The sequence below is a fragment of the Marmota flaviventris genome, chromosome 13 (assembly GCF_047511675.1).
Source record: "Marmota flaviventris isolate mMarFla1 chromosome 13, mMarFla1.hap1, whole genome shotgun sequence".
Classification (NCBI taxonomy): domain Eukaryota; kingdom Metazoa; phylum Chordata; class Mammalia; order Rodentia; family Sciuridae; genus Marmota; species Marmota flaviventris.
The window spans coordinates 71,866,634-71,892,436 of record NC_092510.1 but is presented as its reverse complement, the minus strand read 5'-3'; the positions used below and the strand labels follow the sequence as shown (position 1 = coordinate 71,892,436).

General features: G+C 51.4%; 1 protein-coding gene across 1 annotated transcript in view; it reads left to right on the top strand.

The window, feature by feature from the left end:
* Window positions 1–7,644: 7,644 nt before the first annotated feature.
* The window catches only part of Gabbr2 (gamma-aminobutyric acid type B receptor subunit 2), a 351,347-nt gene continuing 333,188 nt past the window's right edge, over window positions 7,645–25,803 (top strand). Inside the window, exon 1 of the mRNA XM_027931027.2 lies at window positions 7,645–7,971. Coding sequence (XP_027786828.1) covers window positions 7,645–7,971 — 327 coding nt within the window. The remainder of the gene's footprint in view (window positions 7,972–25,803) is intronic.

Here is a 25,803-nt window from a genome sequence, read left to right as displayed (position 1 = left end):
CTGGAGCTGAGAACAGGGAGCCGTTACTTCTCCTGGAGTGACTGGGAGGAGGTGTTGCAGAGGAGGTGACTTGATCTGGGTCACGGAGGGTTCCGCTAGTGGGAGACGGAGCAGGAGGAACATACCAGCCTGAAGGCTAGCTTGAGCGAAGGTACGAAGGTTGACGAGGCTGGCGTGGCTGTGGACCAGCTCATATCCTTTAGCAGTTAGAATCTAGAAGGTGTGGGGGAGAGAGCTGCCTTTCAAAGCTGGAAATACTGAAGCCACATTGTAAATAGCCCATAATCCCAGGCTTGGGAGTTGTGTCTGGTAATAGGGAGCCATAGGAGGTTTCGTACTGGGGAGTGACAGGATTATAGCTAAGCTTTGAAACAGGTGTGTTGGCAGGGTACATGAAGTACAGGCTACAAAAGGGTCAGAATGGAGGTAGGGATATAAGTTGGACTAGCAGCCAGTCTGCAAACACAATATGGAGTGAAAGAAGTCAGATGCAAAGGAAGACAGATGCTGATACAATTCACATCAAGTCCAAGCAGTGGCAAAAACTCATCTCTGCTGTTAGCAACTAGTACTGTAATTTCCCTATAGGGAGCAGAGTGACCAGGGACACCACAGGGATTCCTGAAAACTGGTAACGTTCTGGTTCTTAGTGCTGGTTATATGGGTCTGTTCACTTTGTGCGAATTCATTGAGCTGTGTATTGAAGATTTGTGCACTTTTTTTGTATGTGTGTTGTATCTCAATAAAATTTATAAGAAGAAAGAAGAGGAGGAAGAGAAGGAGAAAGAGGAGGAGGAAGAAGAAGAAAAAGAGATGGAGAAAGAAGAGGAGAAGGAGGATAATAATGATAATGATAATTGTGGCCATGGGGAAGAACTGGAAGTCAAGGTCTAGAATGGAGGAGTAGCAGGAACCTGCTGGAACATACAGGCATTCAACCCCAGCATGAGTCAAAGCTTTGAGCATGGCGTGGTGTGTCTGGAGCAAGCAAAGGTGGGAAGAACTCTCATTCCAGGCCTGTAACAGAGACACTGCAGATGTCTGGGTAGAGAATAACCAGCAAACAAAATAAAGGAGCGATCAGGATTAAGAGGGAAATGCAAGAGGAGGAGGCTATCCGAGGGCATCGGGATGCTTTAGTGAGCCCTGTCTCCAGGTGAAGGGGGAGAGGGACAGGGGCAGCTGGGCTCTGGTTTTCTTCAGCCACTGGCAATGTGGGCATTGGTCCTTGGCAGTACTTGAGAACCCATCATGCAGGTGCACAGAGGAGAGCCGGGCTTCCCAGAAGTGGGCATGTGTTCACCCAGCTACACTCACCTTTATTCCTGGAGTTAGCAGTTTGGTAAGTCAGAGAAAATAGGAGCCGACATGCATATGGGCTTTAGCAGGGGGTCAGCAAGAGTTCTCCTGATACCCTCGAGCGCAAGGGGGAGAAACAGGCTGCAAACGTGCAGGTTGGGGGAGTTTTCAGAAGGTTTAATGCCAGGAACCCCCAAGTGGGCGGTCCCAGGGCTGCGACTTTGGCACTTTTCTTTTTAACATTTTGACCAATGTTTTCAGATCAGAAAGAAAATCAGGTTATCCAATAGTAGTGGAAAACCCACCATGCAGGATGCCCTCAACAGACTGGAACATCACAACATAATCACTGATGGAATGTTCCAATCCTGTTCCTAGGTCCCCAAGCTAAACTGCTAACACACAGGATTAGAGAGATCTGGCTTGCTGTTCACTTGAAATGGTAGCAATGACATCATAGAAAACAAGCATAGGCTCTTGGAGAACCACAAGCTTAGGAATCAGAGAAGTGATGTGTCTACTAGCAAAACGTGAGTAACTCTGGCCTGCAAGGGCAGAGGCCTCAGCACAAGGGATGGTCCTTCCTAATTTACTTGTTTCTTGGCCCAAAGTCGGGGGTGGGAGGTTGTGGTCAATTCTGCTACCACCTTTGAAGAGAGCCCTGGGCAGACTAGACACCAGGAAAGATGGCCCCATCTGGGGACATTTCTCCTAAGGAAAGACAGACTTGGTTAGGGTGGGGTGTGACCAATGCCTCTAAGCTGTCTTTTGTGAAGGGCTGCCATTGATGAGGGAGAGTGCCTTGGAATCCAGCTGCAGATTTGGATCCAGAGTAAAACCTTCAGGAAAGCCAACTTTGGTGAAGCCTAAGATAAACCTGTACAGACACCTCATCAATCTTGTAACGGACTGGGCTCCTCAGCAGGTGCTGATCCTGCCATCTTTGGTGGCAATATTGTTATTATTTATTGCCTGCTTAATCCATGCTTAGGACTATGTTAAATACTTCATGTGCATCATTTTACTTAGTAACAGAATTAACTACCTGCAAAGTATTTGAAATAGTGGTTGGCACCTGTAGTGCCCACAGATTTAGTGGTTATTATTTAATCCTCACAATAACACTACGAAAGACGGATCATCCTCATTCTCATTTTTACCGATGAGGAAATTGAAGCCCAGGAGGTGAAGTGACTGACCCGAAGTTGCACCACTAATAGTTGGTAAGTCAGGATTTGAACCTAGGACTCTCCAAAACTCACCACTGATTCTAAAGGCAAGGGGGACTCATGTGTTGGACAGGTGGTTGGACCAGTGATTTTATAAGCCTTTCCCCTCTCGAAGGCTCCATTCCAAAAACATGCCTTTTGTCCGTCCATGCCAAAGATCTAGAAATTGTTTTTGAGATTTCTAAGTGCTAGGGGCTTTTGGCCTCTTTGCCAGTCTGAGTCCTTCTAGAGACCACCTGATTGTGATCTAAATTCCCATCTGCATCCCTTTAGGATCTGTCCAGATGCTGTGGTTTAAATGAATCCCCCCCAAAGCATGTGTGGGAAACAATCCCCAGTTTTGGGAGATGGGGCCTAATACAGGGTGATTAGGCCACGAGGACTCTGCCATTGAGGATGGATCGATACACGCGTTATTGAGGAGGTAGGCCATGGCATGACTTGGAAGAGGCCTCGGCCACCTTTCATTCATGGGGGACCCTGGCCAACTCTCCTCCCTACCTGTTGGTGTTCATCTTCAGTGATGCCTTTACCTTTTTTTTCAGTACCAGGGATTGAACTCAGGGACATTCTACCACTGAGCTGCATCCCCAGCCCCTTGTAGATTTTATTTTGAGACAGTCTCTCTAAGTTGCCCAGGCTGGCCTTGAATTTATAATCTTTCCTCAGCCTCCAGAGTAGCTAGGATCACCAGTGTACACCACTGTGCCTGTGTTCTTTGCCTCTTTCAGACTTTCCTCCATAGTCATCTAAGGGCACCCTCAAGATGGGACAGTAGAGTGGAGGGTTTGGGCCCTGTGACCACCTCTGCTGAATATCATTAGGCACAACATTTCACAGCCTGGACCTTAGTCTCTTAATATGCAAAACTGGAATCTTAACACCCATTTTTCGGGCAGTCATGAAGATGAAGATGATGCCTACCAAGGTGTCGGGCGCAGAGTAGGTGGGTGTTTATTATAATAAGTGATGGCTGTTATTACTCGAACATAGCACCAGACCACATTGATGCCTGAAACCCATTTTTTTTTTCAGTTTAAGAAATATGCTTTGGGTAAAGAAAAAAAGCTACTTAGATTCATTCAGCTAATCTTTTTTTAGAGCTATCATTTGTAACTTATCCATTAAAAAAGAAGAAATGGAAAACAATGCATTTTTTTTAAACTGAGCTGCTTGACTGAAAGAAACATTTCAATGTAAACACGAATAAGAAATAGATGGGAGATGTTTGCCAAGATGGTTTATAATTTTTTTAAGAAAAAATGTGTAACAGAAGGCCTCACTGCTGTTGGGAGTTAGTAGAGTCAGGTGTGGATGAACAGGGAATGGGCTGGGACGAGGCAGTGGCAGGGGCAGATCTAAGCAGCCCAGTGAGATGGCAGAGGGCCCAGCCCAGGAATGAGAGAGAGCAGACATTGGGACCATGAGAGTGTGGGCTGCTTTGCTTCTGGACAACAGGATACTACTGAGAGGGATGATTGTCCTGTGACAGGCAGGCAAATGGACCATGGAGCCCCCAAGTCCCTGTGAAGCAAGTGGGCACCATCTCTCAGTACTTTTCCTGCCTCTGAGCTGGGGTCTAGAGTTGGACTTCTAAACACAGGTGGGGGTGCATGGGAAAAAGAAGGTAGGGTGATGGGAAGAACATGAGAAGTTAAAGCCATGTGACATTGGTGATTTATCCCGTTCTGGAGGTATGACCTTGAGCATGTGCTTTCTTGGTCTCTGCTGCATCTCTTAGATGAGCTCAGTCAAGTGTTTGCACAGTCCTAGGACTTGGTCAGTGCATCTCATTCTCATTAATAATAAGAACAATTAGAACTCAGGTCACTTCTAACCCTCTCCTCTGCTTGTATCCTGTGGTTCTTTTTCTTTTTTTAAAAATTAGTGCATTATAGTTTTACCTAATGGGCGTTCATTTTGACATATTCATAAATGCATGCATGGCCTGCTTCTTGCCACCAAACCTGGCTTGTTGTAATAGCTTCCTATCCTGTAAGCCTGATTCTGCTCTGTCTTCTCACTGATGGTCTCCACTCAGCCACCAGAGGGATCTTGTTCAAACAGTTCAGATCATGCACTGCTCTGTTCAGTACCTCCCATGGCTCCCCACTTCATCATGGGTAGCCAAAGTCTTCACAGCACCTAGGCCCTGCACATCTTTTCTGCCCTTGACCTTGGCTCCTACTGCTTTTTCCATGGCTCACTCTGTTCTAGCCATTTTGGCTTCTGACTGTTCCTTGAACGTGCCAGTCACACCCCTGTCCCTGAGCCTCTGCCACTTGCTGTTCCCTCTCTTGGCACACTATTTCTTGTTTTTCTTACTTCCCTTGAGGCTTTGCTGAGAAGTTGCCTCCCTGTATCCTTCCCTGACCTCCCTATTGCAGACGACAGCCCCGCCTTGCAGTCTCAGCCCACTTTCCAGTTGTACTGTCCCTGGGGGCACGTTTCATGAACTGACATACTAAGATGTGGTCTTATTATTATTACTCCTGCTTATTGTCTCCATTTCTCCACTAGAATGTCAATTCTACAAGGCAGCAGTTTGGGTCTGGTGGATTCACTCCTGTATCCCCAGCTCCTAGGACACTGGCCAGCATGGAGTATGCCCTCCCACACAATGTTGAAGGGACGAGCAGCAATTAAAATAAAAGAGGATGGACTCCAGCTTTTGAGGAACAGGGACTCTAAGGCAGCACTCCAGGGGACCCAGTTGCCCAAACTGGAACACAAGGCCGGGATAGAAACTCAGAACTACAGGAATGCCCTGGCACTGGAAATGGGGCATGAGCTCAGAGCTTGACCTGGAGCCAGCTGACGGACTGGGAAGTGGGTGCTCCTCCCGCCAGGGCTGCTCCCAAGCCATGTGTCTTGGGGACTAGGTCACCCTGTAATCAGAGAGAGGGGCTGAAGGGCATGTGACCAGACAGGGCCTTGAACCCCTTGGTAAATGCCAGGCAAAGTTATCCCAGCTTTTAACTTATTCCCAGATGTAATTGTCAGCGGATCGTCTGTATTGGCACAGAGTACAAGGAAAACACAAATGACTAAGGGGAAAAAAGGAAAAAGAGTAAAAATGCTTATTCAGAAACCTGAGCTGAATCGAAGAAGGGCAGAAGCCAGAATCCGGTGATTTAGAGGATGTCTGTGATGGCAAGTGAGACACCTGCTGAGTGGGCTCTTAGGGGCTACCCTATCTTTTGGATCATTTTTTGGGGAGCGTGGAGATGCTCAGATGAGCTCTGCTCACGCAAACTGTCCAACTTTGGGGGGGAAGAAATGCTAAGTAAAGTGGAAGGTAGCGTCTGTAGAAGCCTAGAAAGAGAAATTGGGGCAGGGCTAGTTTGGCTCACTTCCCTTGGCGCTATCCAAGGTACTGACTTCTGCTCTGCCCCTACTCTGGTCCTGGTATCCCAGCCCTGCTTCAAGGGCCACTTTTACCTCACTCACAGAGCAGCTCTGTGGCCATCACCTGGTCAGACTCCCTCACCAAATGCCTGGGGAACTGAGATCCATGGGTGCAAAGAGCCCCTGGTAGCTCTGCAGTTTCAGTCCTCCCTAACTCTGGATACTTGGGCAAGCTACAGACCACTTCAACCTATTCACCTGTAAAGTGGGGATGATGAACCCAGTATACTTAGTTTATAGGACTGCTGTGTGGACTACATTGTAAGGCAGGTAGCAAGCACTGGGTGAAGGTTAAATTTCCACCCTTGTTACAAGGTCATGGGTATGGCCCACAATGCTTGCTTCAGCCTCAAGGATGTTTTGTGATTTGATGTCCTGCCATATCCCTGGCATTAAACAGCCCCTGAGATTTTATAGTTTATGGAATAAGGTCCCTACTCTTCATGGAGTGGCACGGAGATTTTATAGTTTATGGAATAAGGTCCCTACTCTTCATGGAGTGGCACGGAGGGGGCCAAGGTGTTAGGTCATGGAGTTTATGCATATTTGGTCCAAGACCGCTCTGGCTAAGGTTAGCCAGTGCAGTTATGCGACTCCAGGGGTGCACGGCCGGCTCTGGCCTTAGGACAGAGCTCCCACTCAGGGAGGAATTCTAGGGCGGGGCCCTTCTGGAGTGGGGACACGCGGAGGTCAAATGCCTGGAGGGGGCGGTAGCCGCTCGCAAGGGCAAGGTTCGGATCTCAACCCTCGCCTGGGGTCGGCAAAGGGCGGCTACTGCGTCAGGTGAGGAGAAGGGTGTCCTCAGCCAAGACCCAAAGGATAGGAGAGCCTAGTACCAAGAGGCTTTCCCGAGCACCGGCGGGCATCTTCCGTGATCCTCCAGGCTCCGTCAGGGCCTTGGGCTCCAGAGCAGATCAGGAGAGAGCAGGCTTCAGGTGCCTCTAGGACGTCTTCACGGAACGTTTGCCTGCCCAGACCTGCTCGCCCAGACCTCTGAGAAGCAGTCACCCTGCGGGTTCTACAGGAAGCGCTCGGCAAGCGGCAAAGGCCCCCACATTTGACAGCGCACGGTCCGGGTCCCCCATCTCTGTCCCCGGGCGCTAAGGGCCCGGCGGCCGGCGGGCAGCAGCAGCCGGTGAGGCGGAGGGCCGGGGGCGCGAGTGTGCGTGTGCTGGGAAGACGGCCCTCCCCGCGGCCGCCGCAGCGCCTCCCCCTCCCCCGGCGCGCACGGCCGGTCCCCGTCCCTGGAGGCGGCCCAAGCCGCCGCTGTGCAGCCTCGCCTTCGCCTCCCGCGTTTCCTGCCGCCCGCCCTCCCCCGGCCGGGCTCCAGGGGCTGCCGCCTAGCCGCTCAAGGCGGGAGAGCGGCTCAGAGCGCGCACGGGGGCGGGCGGAGGAGGCCCGGTGCGGGGCGGCCGCGCTGGAGAGAGGCGCGCGCCGAGACGCCGGCCCCCTCTCGGCGTTTGCTCGCTCGATCCCCGCCTCCCGCACTCCGCTCGCTCCCACCCCTTCTCGGCGTGATTGATCCGTCACGGGAGCCGCCGCCGCGGCCGTTCTGAGCGAACAGCAGTCGGAGCCCGAGCCCGAGCCGGAGCCGGGGCCAGGGCCGGCGCCATTGCGCGGGCGCCGCGGGGAGAGCTTGGCGCCGGGCGGCGGGCCGGGCCAGGCCATGCGGGCCGAGTGAGCCGGCGCCCGCAGCCCGCGGCGCGGCATGGCTTCCCCGCGGAGCTCTGGGCAGCCTGGGCCGCCGCCGCCGCCGCCACCGCCGCCGCCGCCCGCGCGCCCGCTGCTGCTCCTGCTGCTGCCGCTGCTGCTACTGCTGGCGCCTGGGGCCTGGGGCTGGGCGCGGGGTGCCCCCCGGCCGCCGCCCAGCAGCCCGCCGCTCTCCATCATGGGCCTCATGCCGCTCACCAAGGAGGTGGCCAAGGGCAGCATCGGGCGCGGCGTGCTCCCCGCCGTGGAACTGGCCATCGAGCAGATCCGCAACGAGTCACTCCTGCGCCCCTACTTCCTCGACCTGCGGCTCTACGACACCGAGGTGAGTGTCCAGCAGCTGGTGCCGTCGGGGCTCCAGAGACGGCGGGGAGTGGGAGTGTTGGACAGAGGCAAGCTCCAGCCCTTGGCCAGAGCCTTGACTGACCCGCCCGCGCCTGCCGAGGGCACCACGGGCTGGTGCTCAGTGATCACCCTGGGTCCCGCTGGGTTTGGCTAGCACAACTGGTACCCAGATTTGCCGAGCATCCTCCAGCTCTGGAGATAGTGTGTTGGAGGGGGGCAACACAAGACTAGTGTCTCCTTTGAACAGAGAGGCAGTGGAGAAGGTGGATCCCCAAAGGCCTGCAGTGGTTGCCCCTGTCCAGATGCCACTCGTGGGGGTATGGGGGACGGGTGAGAGGAACAGGCGCATTGACTGCAAACTGGGCCAGCCGGGGCTGGAGGGGCCGTGGGCCTGCTTACCGTCCCCCTCCCTCAGGAAATCCAAGAGGCGCTTTGAGGTCCGTGGGGCTGCGGGATCTTGGGACCCGAGCGCACGGCAGAGCTGGGCGTGTGGCGCGCGCCAGCAGCACGGAGCCGCACGGCGTCCGCAGGTGTGGGGCCGCCGGCTCTGCAGCGCTGTTGCCTGGATGTGTCCGGCGCTGCCAGTGGCCCGGGAGGTTTAATGAGGAGAACCCCCTCGGGTTAGTTGCTCCTAGAGTGTTGTGGCAGGTCTCTCCCCGGACGTGTAGTGGTGTGTGGACTAGGCGGCTGCAGGCGCAGCTTCTTTCTCGGGTGCATACTTAAAGGGTTCTAATAGCCCGAGCACGGACTTAAAGCGCAGCAGCGGGCTTGTTCTCCTCCTGGCCTCCTCTGAGCGAAGCCGGAGCTTTCCATCCCAAGACCCCTCCCTACGCCCTCGGCCTGAGTTCTGTCTGAAGCCTCAGCGCCGACCTTCACCGCCCACCGGGGGCTAGGGCGCGCGGAGGGGTTCTGGAGAAGCGGTCACCTGCACCCCAAGGTCGGGTTTGCGAGTTTCTCCGGACTGAGGGAGCCTCTACGCTCCGGCCGCGGCGTCTGAGATGCGGCCTGAAGGGGGCAGTGATTTCCTGTGCGGTGCTCTGGGTTGGTGCCTCTTCCAATGCTCCAAGCACCGCCGAGGCGCTGGGCTTGACCCTGCTTTCCAGAGCTCCCCTCGGTGCTTCTGCTGGAGCCCAGGTGCAGCCACTTTGGGAGGAGGATGGCGCTACCACGCTGGTGGTGCAACCTTGGCTTCCCTTCTTTCTCTACCTAGCTCTTTTTTGTTTCCCCGGGGAAAGAGCAGAATCTACACTGTTTCTTATTCCCCACCTTCCGCGCTTCACTGATGAACCAGTCTATTCTGCGCGGTAAATAAAAGGTGAAGGAACCAGTGGCAGTTGGCAGCGATGCGCGCAGGCTGCTGCAGGCGAAGCGTCCTCTGGTCCCGGAGGATGCAAGCTGGGTTGCTGTACAGGGCTAACCGGGTGTGAAATCATTTCCGAATGACATTCCTGTCATTCTCATCTTTGCCTGAGCACTTCAAGTTCTCTGGGGGTACTTGTCCAGCACACACAAACGCAATCGCACAGAGGCATGTCCTGGCACTGTTTCCATACTTATTCTTCTAGAAGGGACACCACTGGAGACTAGGTTCAGTGGAGACAAAAACATATGTAGACAGGGCAGTCCTGCTTGCATGTCACCAATGATTGTCAGTGGCATGATGTGTTCACTATCAATTTCTTCCCTTTAGAAACTTCCATGAAAGAGATTTCCTGTTAGCCTGTTTGTGGCAGCCAAGGCCTGGGTGCTTAGTTTCATATTTTATTCTTCAAGTGTGTCTTGGTCACTTTCTGAGAGGGGCCAAAGGCAGTCAGAGGCTCTTCAGTTCCTGGGAATGTTTAGGAAACAGTGGGGGAGAGGACAGAAGGTAATTTTCAGTCTCCTGCAAACAGTGTGTGTGTGGGAAGTCTCTAGCCATTTGAAATGGACCAGACCCAGGGCTTTGGAGTAGGTTGGACCAGGGTTGGACACTGAGAAATTGGTTACTACCCCACACCCGACCTTGAATGAGGTACCTAATTGCTTTTGCCTAGATGTCCACATCTAAAAGAGTGAGGATATTATATACACTTGTAGGACAGTGATGTGAGGCTCACAGGAAGATACCTGAGTTGGCAGGTTCAGCTCCCCGTGCTCTGCTGGCACACTGGGTGAATGGTTCTGCCTCTTTTCCTTCATTTCCATTTAGTGTGTGTTCACAAGTGAGCTGTGTGTGGCTTTCACTGTGATAACATGGTCACAACTCAACTATTAAGAGTGCTTTTTTTTTTTTGCTTGTTTTTGAAATGTTGTGGAGAGTCAGTGAAGTTATCGCTAGAAAAAAAATAATTCTAGCTGACAATCAAATATATTATTTTCAGCCACCAAGCATCACATTTTAGGAGTGTGCCCATGTGATATAATTAATTTTTTTGTGACTTCATCTTTAAAGTAGAGGTATTTTTTTTTTCCTCCTCTGAGCCAGAGTGAAGGAAAGATTAGTCTGGGTAATATGCAGCAAATCCAGGGCCATCCGAAGGGTGCTTGGGGCCTTTGGTGAGTGTGGGGGAGCTGTGATTCTGGACTATGAGTGCCACCTAATTGCTTGCTGGCTGTGCCACTTATTGTCTGAAGACTCAAGCAGAGGTTGAATGTGATGACTGTATTTCAACTGGCTTTGCGGATATTTGCTGTCAGTCACTGGCCGGTGACAATGGGCAGCCAGGATGGACCTTGGTCCATATGGCCTGTAAGATGACATTTAGAAGGAATGGATTAATCTGGTCACTGGGGAGAGCCTATCTCTATATAGGAGCCTCCCGTATGTAGTTATCCAGGGTGACCCTCTAGTGTAATTAGAAAAACGATAGAACTTTCAAGGTCCCACTCAATGCCCTGGGCTTGTCAAAATGAAACATCACAACAGATCACCTGTCAGAACCTCTGCTTCTCTGGTGTAACATCAGATCACTTCAGCAAATGCTTGCTTATGTATTCCAAGGAGGATTTGCATATCTAAAAACAAGCAAGACACTGAAAATATAGATGAAAGGAAACATCAGGAACTAGGTAACAGCACGGAAGTTACCAAACCAAGACTAAAATGGTTATTGGCATTTTATGTATGTGTGTGTGTGTGTGTGTGTGTGTGTTGATGGAAATTGAACCCAGGGCCTTGTGCATGCAAGGCAAGCACTCTACCAACTGAGCTATATCCCCAGCCTGGTTATTGCATTTTGATTATTAAATTTTTGCTCTGAGTTTCCTACCAGTCAAGGTAAAAAGGAAAATTTGGTGGATTACATTACTAACATGTTTGATTATAAGAATCTGGGGGATGATGTCTTTTTTTTTTTTTTTAGAGAGAGAGAGAGAATTTTTTTAATGTTTATATTTTAGTTTTCGGCAGACACAACATCTTTGTTTGTATGTGGTGCTGAGGATCAAATCCGGGCCGCACGCATGCCAGGCGAGCGCGCTACTGCTTGAGCCACATCCCTAGCCCAAGGGATAATGTCTTTTAAAAAAATTTTTGTCAAAAAATATCACTTGAGTTTGGTTAAAAGAATCTGAGGGACAATATTTTAAGAGATTCAAAGACATTCTCCATGAGGTTGTTTTTCATTCTTTAGTAGTCACATTAATAAAATGAACCTATGATCAAGGAATGAATTTTAAAAAATAGTGTTGGTTAGGGCTGGGGATGTGGCTCAAGCGGTAACACACTCACCTGGCATGAGTGGGGCGCTGGGTTCAATCCTCAACCACATAACATAAAAATAAAGAGGTTGTGTCCGCCAAAAACTGACAAATAAATATTAAAAAAACTCTCTCTCTCTCTCTCTCTCTTCTCTCTCTCTCTCTCTCTTTAAAAAAATAGTGTTCGTGGTTCTGATTGAATTAATGTTCATTTTAGAAAAGTTGAAATAGTAGAAAAGTATAAAGAAAAAATTTCCCGTAATTCACTTACTCAAAAATAATTATGCCTTAATAAGTAACATTATTTCCTTCTAGTGGCCCAAATTTACTATGTTATGTACTTGAGATATTATACTATGTGAATTTTAAGATCTTGTTTCATTCAATTAACAAAATATAATGGGTATCTCCCTTTGTCCTCAAGTCCTTCTTGTCAAGATGATTCTTAGTGGCTGGGTACAATTCTATTGTATGGGCACTTAAGTATTGAATCATTCCACTCTTGATGGATTTATGTTTTCCCACTTGTTGCTGTTTTAAAGCATTCTGCAATAAACTAAAGGAAAGTCCAGGGAACCAAAGGTGCACAGCCCAGATGTGCAGCTCCCAGGAGCAGCACCCTAACACAGGATCCAGTTAGAAGATCCCGTGAAAACCCAGTGATGGATGAGCAGAGTTTTTTTCCATGAGTGGCTTTGCCAGATACCTATTACTCACCAGGCTGAGCCTCCTCAGGAGGCTGAGTACCGCTCTGCTGAGCACCTGTGGAGTTACTGGTGCTGCAGGAAGGTACAGTCCACACAAGGGGCAAGAATGAAGTCTTTGTTTTCCATGCCGGATAGAAAATGATAGTAGAATGGTTGCATAATTCTGTGAATATACTAAAAACCATGGAGTTGTACACTGTAAATGATAGAATGTTATAGTATGGAAACTACATCTCCATACAATATTTATTAAAAATGTAAAGATGGAGCATGAACTCTTTTAGGATCAGGCCCACATCTTTGTGGTGGTAGCATTCTGACTGCCCAGCACGGTACCTGGCCCTGGTACCTGGTAAGTGCAGTGCTTAGGACTCCTGTTGTGGAAACCCAACTTTTGCTTGTTCATATCACTGAACAAAACTGCAGTGTGCTGTGTTCAGGCATGGCTGAATCCAGAGGCTGTAATGAGATCTTTAAAAATATCCCCCCCTCTGCATCTTGGCTCTGATTTCCTGTCAGCTTCACTCCGGGGCAGGCTGTCCCCATGTGGTGGCACAGATGGCCTCTCACAGCTGCAGGTCTGCACACTCCCAGTTTAGAAACTCCAGTAAGAAGAGTTGTTTCTTTCCCAATGATTTCAGCAGAAGTCCCAGACTCACATCTTGTTGGCTTGCGCTGGGTCACGTGCTCAACGCCCAAGTCAGGCACATGGTGTCCATGCGCCAGGTCTGGGGCATTGGGCAGCGTATCATGAAGGCCCGGGGAGGTGAGGTCAGCTCCATCCCACCACATGAATACAGAGTGGAAAAGAGGTGATTCCTCAAAGGAAAGGGATGTGGTGCCAGGTGGGTCGACCAGACACCCACAGGCAGGCCCTGGGGAAATGCTACATTGGACAGTGAGAGGACAGATGCCAGGGCTGTTTAGAAAGAGACCATGTCTGGGTCAAGAGTGGCTCCTGGGGGAGGGGGAGTCATGGTGGGCCTGGAAGTGTGAAGGTAAAGATTCAGACAGGCACAGGCCCCGCGGAGGGGAGGTTGGGTCTAGGAAGGGTCCCCATGATCCAAGGATGGAGGCAGCGATGTGTGAGGTGTGTTTGACCTGCTTTCCCCTGAGTGCAGGGCCTGCAGGGGGAAGTGGGTTGGTGCTGGGTGTGGATGGCCCTTCAGGAAGATGGGGCCAGAGGAGCCACAGGAGGGTCTGCAGGGTGAGTGTGCTGGGTGTCGGCTGATAGGAGCTGGTGGTGGACTAGGGACAGAAGGAGCCTGGAGACCCAGGAGCCAGCTAGCTACGGAGTGACATAGCTGAAGGCAGAGACGATGGGGTCTGGAGGGACATGGAGAGGCGGAGTGGGGTACCGCGCAGAATGGGCAACGCTGAGACCTGACAGGGCAGGAGGGGTGACAGAGGGGACATGGGCCGAGAGGGGTGCATCACTGAATGGTGATGGCTGCACTCTAAGGAGCCAAGAGAGAGCCTCCGTGCAGGAAGTGGCTGGCGAACTTCCTCCCCCTGGCGCTCCGCCGGGTGCTCACCTAGCACCTGTGGACTAAGTCTTGGTCTCAGGGTCAGGAGAGCAGGATTTGTATCCCATAGGGTGCTCCTTGCCTTCTTGGTGACCTTGAGCAAGTCAATTTGCCTCATTTCTCCATAAAATGGAGCCACTATACTAATGGCCTCCTCAGGTGTAAGAGGAACAAGTGAGGGGAGCAAACCAATCAACGCTTGGGCCGTCAGGAGTGTTGGTAAATATTTGCTGCTCTTTGCTAGCATTATTATTATTTTTGTACAGGGTGAGGACAATCAGGCTGACCTCCCAGGGCTCTTATCAGGATTGAGTGGAACGGTGCAGAAGCTCCGCACAATGAGCTAGAAGCAGCCTTATCTGCCATCTTGTCATACTCTGAGTTGCTGAGCAGGGGTATTGGAAATGGGACACAAACACTGAGGTCTTCATCGGTGGGCACCTCCCAGCCTGGCTCTTGTTCTGCCTCCTGTCACGGCCCTGTTGGTCTCTTGTCCACCCCCTGGGCTGTAACTCTGTGAGGCCAGGCGGATTCCCCAGGCCTGCCAAGGCTGAAATGCGTTGCTAACCTGAACCCTAAAGGAACAGCCAGGTCTGCTTTCTGAGTCGGATAATGACCTCGTAGGACATTGCGCCTGGCCCACAGCCCCAGGGCCTCCATCTTCCCTCATATCAGGGTGCAAATGACTCCAGAGATCAGGATGCAGCAGGCTGCCAACCTGTTGCTGCCCCCTATGTGTTCCCACTGGCCACAACCCCTGAGCACCCCAAAGTGAGGACAATGGCTTGGCCATGCTCGTCCCCCATAATTCCTCCAACCTAGTCAGGCACCCACGGACACACCCACTGTCTCCAGATGTCTTTTAAGAGTCTTTGGAGAGGAGGTGGTAGGTGGAATTAACAGACTAAGGGCCTGTTTCGTCCTTGGCATTGGGCTAGAGTTTTAGCAGTCTGAATTTTTCTTTAAAGGGGCCTTCTTCATGGGTTTGGACTTCCGATGAATGGGCACAGAGAAATAAGAACTTCCGCATACAGAGACATAAGAAATGAATAGCTGGGAGTATAAGAGGGTGATGCAAATAGATTTGCTGAACAAATAGGTACATAGGCTCTATGTCTTCTGTTAGTCAGGATGGGCTAGGCTATGCTACATTACAAATGAATACTGAAATCTCTGCTGCTTAACACAGTAAGATTTATATTCTGCTCTCACAAAGTCCTGGATGTGTCAGAGGTCCTCCTGTTGGGTCTCCTTCAAGTGTTAGGATAGGGATTCAGGCTGTTTTTGTGTTGTGACCCTTCCATCTTTGGGCTTCAAGGAGGTGTGGCTAGAGAGAAATCTGTGGGGGAAGGCACATTAGATTTATAACCACCTTTACTTAGAAGTAGCACATTTTTTTCTGCTCATATTTCATTGACTAGAAATAGTGACTGGCCAAAGTAGTTTCAAAGGAGCCTGGGAAATATAGAGGAGTATATGGATGCCATGGACATTTGTCATTTCAGGAAGAAGATATCAAGATAGATTTATAAGTGTAAGAGGCCTTAGGGGTCATACCTGTGAAAGATGAAGGAACAGGTGGAAAACACCTAGCTCATGATACTGTTGGGATACCTGAGAAGGAGAGGGGGCTGGAATGAGAACTGGGTAGGAGGAATTGCCGACTGAAGGGCCTCTCTCAAGAAGACGTGGCCAGATCAAGGAGGAGGAGTTCCATGTTGGACGCAAAGAGCCAGGCTCTAGAGTCTGCACTGGGCGACTGTGGCCTGAGTGGCATGCCATGCTGGCCGGCTGTACCTCTCCCTGTGGGTTCTCTCTTCCAAGGAGATGGAGCGGCCGACCTAGTTGTGTGCCACAGACAGCCTGTTTCTGCTGCGGTGACCTGGTAGCCCACATGCTGACCAACAGGACCTTTTGCCAGGCCTTGTGCAAGCTTCTTGGGCTTAGATATGGATGAGATGCAGACCCTGCCCTGAAGAGCTCACCGTCTAACAGGTGATCAAGACAGACAGACAGACAGACAGACACAGCTGCACGTGGTACGGTCCAGCGATAACAGGCACTGACAGAGGGTGCCAGCAAGGCCCCCCCTCCCCAGGCACCTGCCTGGTCGTCTGCCAGGTGGTTCGGAAGTGAAGCATAGTTGACTCCTTATCTCTTACTTTTTGGTTATTTATTTTGGTTTTAGGAAGGTGAGAAAATTAAATGGCACAGTTGGCCCAGGGAGCAGCTGCATGGCATCTGCTACTTTATTTTCTTCTCCTCCTTCTCCACGGTTATGTAACAACGCCCTGTGAGGCTGGTGGAATGCCTTCCCCTCTGTACCTGGCTGTCTCAGGATGAGCAGGTGTGCTGGGCTGAAAATGGAGCAGCCGGAGCCCCAGAGAGGGTGGGCATCTGCGATCCGCAGCTCTGTTCGTCACCGAGACTGGGGGGAGTCTTCACTGCCCTGGTGACTGCAGCTCTGTGGAAGGTGTCTGCTCCGCTGTCAGCGTGGACAGGGCAGGTGCCGGACAGCGTCTGGCTCTGTGCTGCTCCCAGGCTCCATCCCAGGGCCGGGCACAGAGCAGGAGCTCGATAAATATTTATCGAACAAACAAAGAGATCTAAAAGCCTGGATCCCGGCTCTCCAGTTCCGAGTGGATTAACAAATGAAGGAAGGGCTTGGTCTTAATTCATTCTCTAGGGTTGATCTTTGGCGTTCTCATCATTTGATGCTTTTAGGGGAGTGAAAAGAGGAAAGGGTCCTTGTTGGATGTTCCAGTGAAAGATGACATGCCAAGCTGATGTCACTCTTCTCCGACCAACACATAGCATCCTCCAAGGCCCAGCAAACCTAGGAAAGAGATGCTTCCAGTGGCTGAGAAGTATCACGGCCTTAGGAGGTCAGCGTGTTGGAGGGATGCTTTAATTAACGGAAGACATAGGAACCAGCTTTCTAAAATTTTTTTTTAAAAATTTGTTCTTTTTAGTTATATGCGTCAGTAAAATGTGTTTTGATATCATACACCCATGGAGTATAACTTCCCATTCATACATCATGGTTGTACATGATGTGGGGTTACACTGGTCATGTATTCATATATGAACATAGGAAAGTTATGTCCAATTCATTCTATTACCAACCCCGCTCCATTCCCCCAACTGCGCCCTGTCCAATCTGGTGACCCCCCCCTCCTCCCTCCTCCACCGCCACGTATTGTGAGTCAGCATTCATATATCAGAGAGAACATTCTACCTTTCATTTTTGGGGGACTAGCTTATGTCACTTAGCACAATAGTCTCCAGTTCTATCCATTTACTGGCAAATACCATAATTTCATTCTTTATGGCTGAGTAATATTCTGTTGTGTATATATACCACATTTTCTTTATCCATTCGTCTGTTAAAGGGCTGGTTCTAGGTTGGTTCCATAGCTTGGCTGTTATGAATTGAGCTGCTATAAACATTGATGTGGCTGCATCACTGTAGTATGCTGATTTGAAGTCCTTTGGGTATATGCCTAGGAGTGGGATAACTGGGTTAAGTGGTGGTTCCATTCCACATCTTTCTGAGGAATCTCCACACTGCTTTCCAGAGTGGTCATACCAATTTGCGGTCCCACCAGCAATGTATGAGTGTACCTTTTCCCCCCACATCCTTGCCAGCATTTATTGTTACTTGTACTCTTGATAACTGCCATTCTGACTGGAGTGAGATGAAATCTCAGTGTAGTTTTAATCTGCATTTCTCTAATTGCTAGAGATGGTGAACATTTTTTTTTCTTATTTTTGTTGACTGATCGTATTTCTTCTTCTGTGCAGTATCTGAGGAACCTGGTTTTGATATTCTACTTCCACTTCCAGAGAACGCTGAGTGCCAGCTGCGGCAGTCCATGCTCTGGTCCTAGCTAAGTCATCAGCCTTGGAGAGCCAGGGCATCTAGTAGCAGCTCTGGACATAGTGGGAAAAGAGGTGCCCTGGAATCCCCTGAATAGTAAGACTTCTTCCAGGCTCCTCGTTCCTGGGCCAGAGGCTACTGCTCTTCCCCTCTCATGATCAACACTGGCTCAGGAACTGGGCAAGCTCTCCCTGTTGGTGACCCCAAATCAGATAACCATGTCTATTAGAAGCAGGTGTAAGATGAGCATAAATGACCTGGAGTTGGAATATGAAAATTCTTGAGTCGGTGAAAGGCATGAACCTTTTTGGAAGGATTGAGGAAACTTTTTGCCAATTTTCTACTTTTCTGGCCTTTTTTGAATAGTCTGTGTTGCTGGAAGGAGGAAGTGTCATTGTCATCTAGAAAATTAGTGGTAGATCCAAAGTACGGAGTAAATGGACTCATCTGTCTTCATCAGTGCCTGTGTTCCATGGCGCTGGCGGAAGCAGACCCTTCTCCTGCCATCTGGCAAGGACCTCATCAGTCACTGTTCTGATAAAATCCAGCCAAAGAAGGACTTTGTGGAGTGATGCATGACTGCCGCTCTCGTGGCGCGGGGTCAGGCGGTGGCACCAAGAAAATGATATTTTCACACTCTGCTCATGATCCACTTGACTTTGTTCAGAGGGAAGTGATTTGAAAGCCATTGTCACACTTAGAATGATCATCACTGTATTATCCAAATAGCTTTGTTTCTAGAACTACCCCTTCATCGGATCTTCTCTGAAAATGCCCAGAATTGTTTCAGGAATTTAACTGGGAGCCGGGGACCTGGCCACCCACTCTGGGGCATATGACCAGAGCCCAGGGTAATGCCTCTACGCAGCCCAGCTCAGGGAGAGCCTTGACTTTGATGGAAGGGAGATCGACGCAGCTGTCACTCGAGCGTCCTCTGGGGCCCAGTGCTCCCTGGGATATCGAGAAACATGGGGAAGCCTTAGGAGAGATTTTAACCTCATTGTCATGAACAAAGAAGAAAATGGGAACATTGAGTTGCAAGTGAATAGATGAAAGGAAGAGAGACCAGGACAGGATGATTCACCCTTCTCAGGTGCTTACCTATGTCAGTCCCCAGGTGCTACGCAGCATTCATTCATTCGTCACTGTCATCTGATGAGTGCACTATTATCATCCACATTTGACAAATGATGCTGAGAAAGTTTAGCTGGGCACAAGGGTGCATGCCTGTAATCTAGCAACTTGGGAGCAGGAGGCAGGAAGATCACCAGTTTGAGGCCAGCTTCAGCCTCAGACTCTGTCTCAAAATAAAAAATAAAAATGGCTAGGATGTAGCTCAGTGGTAGGGCACCTCTGGGTTTGACTCCCAGAACAAAATAAATAAAACAAACAAACAAACAAACAAATAAATAAATAAAAGAGGCGGGGAGGTTAAGAGACTTATTCAACATTACAAATGACCAGGCGGCGAGCTAGGATTTGAATGTGGAGGGTCTGACTTTGATGCCCACGGCTTCAGGCTTCAGCGTGGCGTGAACCAGCCTCTTCCTAGGTTGTCTTCCTCCCCTAAAAGCAAAGGACAGCTGTCAGGAGCTGATGCTTCTTTCTCCCTCATGAATTTCCCTCCCTCTTGCTCACCCGCCCTTTCCATCTCCCCATCCACCCCTCAGCCACATGCTGCCGCTCTGCGCTCTCTGCTCACCCTGAGTGTGCCTGTCTACACTCCTGGATCCCACAAACCCTCCCTCTGCACCACCCCTGTCCCCCGCCCCCCCATGCACCTGGGGAACACGTCCCTTTGAGCACTTGTCACCTGCTGTCCAGTTGACTCGGGCGATGGTGTTTGGGTGTCTGCGCATCTCCCGTTAGGTCCTCTCCAGGGCAGGGTGGCGCCTCTGTATACATTTGGGTCATGCTTGCAAAGCACTGGGCCAGGCCCCAGGCGTGTTCTGGGGCATGCAGAGACAAGCCTGAAATAGCTGCGTCCTCAAAGGTACGTGGGGGAGGCCACCCAGGGATCATTACCATGCAGCATGAAAAGTGCCACTGTGCAGGTAGGCTGGGGTAGGTGAAGTCTGTTTAGCTTTGTTTTGTCACTGCTGGTCTTTGTCCCCTGCTCCCTTCCTGGGAGTTTGGCTGCCCATGAGGACAGATACGTCACCTGTTTTGTATCTGCTGGGTCCTGGCACCAGGACTGAGGTGGGGAGTGCTCAGGAACATTTGTGTGGACCCAGGCCTCTGCGTCAGGGTACCTCACTTGGTACCTGGCACATTGTAAGTGCTCCGAAAGTGCATTTTGCCTGAGTGGCACTAAACACAATGTGAAATATCACACTTTTGGATAAAATCACAAGTGAGTCTCCAAATGGAGCAGAGGGAGAGGGTGTCACGAGGCATCTGTGAGGAACAGCTTGCTGTGACTGAGCCCTGGATTTGAAGGTGAGAGATAGTCTGGTGTCCCCTGGGAGGAAGAAACACTTCCCCTTAGGACCCAGAGACGAATCTTTGAGGTCAGAGGCAGGGCGGTTCAATGGCAGAGCTCTGGACCCACGGAGGATGACTGGACTGTCATGTTCTGAGTGGCTGACCTTGAAGTAGTCACTGAACTCTGTACCTTAGTTTCATCATCTGTAAAACGGGAATAATAATGCACTCCCTGATTCTTCATGGAAATATTGTAGAGATATGAGAGAGAGAGAGAGAGAGAGAGAGAGAGAGAGAGAGAGAGAGAATGTTAATGATTAACATGAAAGGGCTTTAAAAAGCCATAAAAAGGTACAGATATAAGATGTACCTGAAACTCCACACAAAGAGTAATTAACTCTGGGCTGTTCTCCTAGGACCACTGCCTGTTTCCAATAACAACTTTATAAAAGACAGAGATGCTGTCCACATGAGTGAGCCATTGACCTCCTAATAAAGGAGGACACAGTGTTAGATTTTTAATCCTCTGGAAGTGCTTCTGCAGGGATGGAGGTTTGGTGACCCCAGCAGGCTGTCTTACCAAAGCATCTGGATGAAGAGGCAGTTCACGTGTCTTCCCCTCAGCTGTTGGATGACTTTGGATGTCAGCCATCGTCTCTGGCAGGTATCAGACCCAAGAACACATCCCGACTATCACACGAGGGTCCCGGGGCAGAAGCCTGGGGCGTGGCAGGGAGCGAGGGCTGTCTGCTCAAGGCAGTGATTTGGGATGAGGCTGGCAGTGGGGGCTCAGTGTCCACCATGGGGGTTGCTAGGTTAGGTGGCTGGAGTAGAGCCTGCACGTCAGTTGGAGATGTGATGTGTCCTGACCAAGCCGGTCTCCAGTGCCTGGGGACAGCAGGCATGGCTGTGGGCCGAGCTGATGATTTCTGTTTTCTCCAGGAGGAGCTTTGACTCTCTTGGAGCAAGGTCTGGGCCAGGCAGTGTGGCAAGGACAAACCTGTCTTGAGAGGTCTGGGGCCACCTGTTCCAGCTGACTACATGTCATCAGAAGAGTGCTGGCCACCCTCCTGGGGATGCCGTGTTTCTAGGCCACGAGTGTGGCTCTACTCTGGGGACTCCTTCTCTCTGTGAGCTGTGGCCTGGCAGGCCCTGATCCCAGCCTTGTGGAGAGAGTGATGTGACAGGTCCTTGCTGGTTCCCTTTATATGACGGGTGGGCTTGGGTGGGTGGCCCTGGGCTTGTTCTTACCCCTGAGCCTCCTGCCCAGGTGTGGATGGTTTGAGAGCTGGTGAGCTGACTCGTTCAGGGGACTGAGCAAACAAAGCCCTGCAGGTATCGGGCAGGGGCTGTGGGGGCTCCTCGGTGAGGAGGGGTGTGCTTCTGTTCTGGGAAAATGTTGCAGAACAGGCCTCTGAGAATGGCAGGTAGGTTCCGCTTTCCAAGTCTGAGCGAGTCACCTGTGACTCTTTGGTGACACAAATACAAAGCCAGGCCTTGTCCTGGGAGGAGGGTGTAACTGGAGCAAGACTCTGGGCTCTGGTTTGGTTCTACATTCCATAACTTTCCAGAAGCCCCTCTCTTTACCATTGGGAAGCTTTGAGGTTGCCAAGCAACAGGCCGCAGTTGTCTCAAGAACACGGGGTCGGGATGAGACTCGACTCCCTCCCTCTGGATCTGAAGTTGTCAGGGTGTGTCTGTGAGGTGGCACTGTCCTGAATGAGGCCTGTGGGCAGGAATCCTGCTCACAGTGTGGCCAGGGTGTGGGCGTGGAGAGCAAGGCTGGGCGGAGGTGGGGCCTGACGTGGAGCCTCTGCCTGGCACCGCACGGCCACCAGGGACCGTGTGTGTGTGTGCATCAGTGTAAACTGGAAGTGCTCAGTGTTGGGATCTGCAGCTTCCAGTTTCTGTTTGTGAGCCAGCCCCGCCCTGAGTAGGCGGCCCAGAGGAAGGAGGCCTGTGTCTCAGGGCTGGGCCTTGCCTTGGTTTCAGGGGAACCCCGGACCCCTATTGCTATCAAGGCAACAGGGTGGAACAGAGGGGAACCATGGCCTGCCATAGGTCCTGGCTCAGAGGACTCACCGACCCATCAGCACGGCCCCCCTCCTGGGGGATTCCCTGGGCATGGGGCCAGGTGTGGCTGAGACAAAGCCTGTTCTGCTTCCTTGTTTCTTCTTTGAACATTCAAAGGAACAAGGCCCAGTGTGCTAAAATGTGAGGTCCAGTTGGCTTCTCATTCAGCTCTTCTGAGTGGTCTTCTCTTCCCAGGTTGTTGTGAATGATGCATTTGGAAGCAATAGCAAGTTCAAGCACGGCCACCATTTGTTTAATTATTGCTGAGTGATGAGCCCAGGGTGAGCAGTCGGGGTCAATCTACTGACTCAGCCCAGTGTTCCTTGCACTGCCCATAGCTACTGGTCACAGTGTGGCCCGGCCAGATGGGTCTATGGTCCTACTCAGCTGGTGAGAGAAGATGGGTGTCAGGTGTCTTGGGGGATCCAGACAGGCCCAGAAAGTTACCCATCATGGCTGTTCATGAAGGCCTGGTGGCCACGCCTCAGAGACAAGGAACGAGGAATGGTCACAGGAGCCCAAGTGTGTACGCTCGGTCAGACTCACGGGTGAGAAAGGGATTCCTGTTTCATTTGCCCAGGCTCCTCAGGAAGGACTGCCAAAGATGGCGGAGGCAGGTGCTCAGAGCACCTGGAATTTGGTGGGCCAGTCTCCTGTAGGCCACCTTCAGCTGTCCACACAGAGGGCGTGACTTTGCTGGACGTTGAGCTCCATGCAGGAACAAGCATGGAACACCTGCCTCATGCTGGGCTCTGGGCATCCAAATGTGACTTGGATGTGACCTCTGACCTTAGGGAATTCACAGGACAATATGGACAACCCACCAGCAAGTGACCCTTGTAAGATCACATACGAGCCGTGATCGTCCTGGGCAAGCCACTGGTTCTTCCTGTGCCCAGTGTCCTTGTCTATGCATTGGGGCGATGACAATAGTACCACCACCTGGGTTAGTGACGAACATTCAGTCCGTAAAGGTTTCTAGAGACACCAGCGCTCCAGATGCCTGGTCAGTGCCATAGGAATGTTTGCCAAAGGAGAGGAGGAGACCTGGAGATAACCTGTAGGCATATGTCAGGGCCATAGGGACACAGAGGAGAGGGGACTGCTCTCACTGAAGAAACCTGGGAGGTGACTCACAGCAGGCGACCTTTAAGCTGGCCTTGAAGGACAGCAGGTAGATATGGGAAGAGCCCTGGAGGAGGAGGGAGCTGGTGAGAGAAGATGGGTGTGTGTGTGTGTTGGGGGGGAGACTTTGAGGGGATAAAGCAGTGTCATTCAGATGTGGCCGGCACATGGTGACAGTGTATTTTTAATCAATAAGCGGGCACCCAGGGCCTCCTCAAGGTCCTGGCTTCTAGACTCCCCGTCAGCAAAGAGGCTTCCTGCTGGCTAAGCTGGAAGACACACCCTCAAGTCACCTGGGAGCTGGGCAAGGTCACCTCCCTGGACACTGCAAAGCCTAGGGCACAGGGAGAGAAGGTGGATTGGGGGACTTGGAGTTCAGCCCTGGCTCTGTGGCTTCCTAGGGGTGTTGCCTTGGATAAGGCTGTAATTTACCAGCCCTGTAACTCACAAGCCCTGTTAACTCAACCAGCCTGTTTTCCCATCTGCACAGGGGGGTGCTTGCCTCGCAGGGTGTCCACGAGGCTAGGGGGAGAATTTGTATCCCCAGAGCCCCAGCTGGAGCTAAGCACAGCACGGGTGCCTGGGGACATTGACCGGGAATAGGACCCAGCCTCGTTTGACACGGCTTAGATTGGGGAGTGAGTCTGCTGGGAGACCATTCTAATTTTAAAAATCGAAAAATGACTCAGGGTCTGGAGAGGGCCCGGAGTGATTCGGAAGCGTACTCTGAGTGTGGTCTGTAGGTGGACGTGGCAGAGGCAATCAGCTGTACGTTGCTCTTGATGGCCTTCTCGATGCAGGGAAGCAGGGCGCCGCCGTGGGCTGGGCTGGGCTGGGCTGGGCTCACTTGTGGGGCCTCAGCATCGAGGAGTCAGGTTGGCAGGGCCCAGTCGTGCAGTCTGGGGACAGAGGGCTGGTGCTCCCTTCCCCAGGCCTGCCTGTCCCTGTCCTGCAGGCTGACTCCAAAGGAGGCTTCTCTTTTTGACATCGGGGGAGCCACACACTGTCCCCAGTACCTGTCTGTACTTGCATGTGGCAGGATATCTGAACAGGATGGGCCCCTCCTTTATCCCTCAGTGGGGCAGATTCTGGGTTTGGAGACAGCCGAGCTGCCGGGGGCCGCTGTCATTTTGGATTCTGGTGATTAATCAGCCCGTCTGGAGAGGACGGAGCTCTGGCTTCCCAGCTGGGACGACGAATGGCTTTCCTTTTGAGACCTGCCAGGTTCCAGCCCTTTTACTGCCTGCCACAGATTACTTCTGCTCTGGGCAGAGTGATGGGCTGCTCCTAAAATGCACTTGGATGGAAGAGATTCAGGGCAGAGCAATACGGAGGCTTTCTCCCGAGCGCTGATAAAGAAGTGGATGTATAAAGACTAAATTGGATTTTTACCAAAAGAGACTCAGTTCTGGGTGTTTAGCGAAAGAGAGTTATAATGGCTTTGGGGGAGCTGCGGGAGAAGGAAGGATGTGTCCAGAATTAGGCATGGGCCTTGGAGGGATTGGTCCTGCCCCTGCAGAGACAATCTGGGCTCTTGGGGTCTTGGTTTCCTTACCTCTGAAAGGGGGAAGGAAGGCCCCACCTGCCCTCTCAGGGTGATCTGGGGCTTCTTTTGGGCGATGGCACTGGGAGCTCTGGACCAAAGCCGAGATGGGATTCTGGGGTCAGGCACTTGGGCCAGGCCCCGACGAGGTCATTGTCTGACATAGGGGAAGGGATCACATGACCACAGAAGAAATGGGGCAGTGGGGACCATTTGGGGACCAAGGAGGTCTCTTTTCGGTTTGGGGAAGAAATAGGGCACGGGATGTCAAGGCTGAGCCATCTGTTCTTGTTTTCAAGTCAGAATTTATTTTTTTTAGGGGAGAAAATGAGCAGTTGGTGTTTTCCATCCTGCGAAAGTTAAAGTTGGGACCTCGGCAGAGATTCGAGGGCCAGCAGAGCAAACAGGTCCATGCTGGGGAGGATTTCTGGTGTGGCTTGGATGTGTCTGAGAAGCCAGTTTCCAGGGCTTCCTTTGGTGTCTGTAACCTTAATCGCTTAACAGTGTTAGGAAGCGTGTGCAGTGCGACAAACCCACTGTTTGGACTCCTTTGGAGACAGCAGGTCCAGCAGGTCCTGGGAGAACCATGTTCGGGGGCGGTCCTGACACTGTGGGGGCAGCTTTGCTTCTTCTAGTGTAGCTCTTCTTGTCTGGAGCTGAACAAGAGCCTCCAGAAACCTGGGAAGTGGGGATCCTGGCTGTCACCACGCACCAGGACCAGGCGGGAGTTTGCCTAAGCAAAACGACAGCACATCCTGTGATTGGCACCACGGCATTGCAGGGCCAACATCTTTTTCTCACCAAGGCCTTATGGGGAAGGCATTCCTGGTGTTCCCATTTTCCAGATGAGAAAACG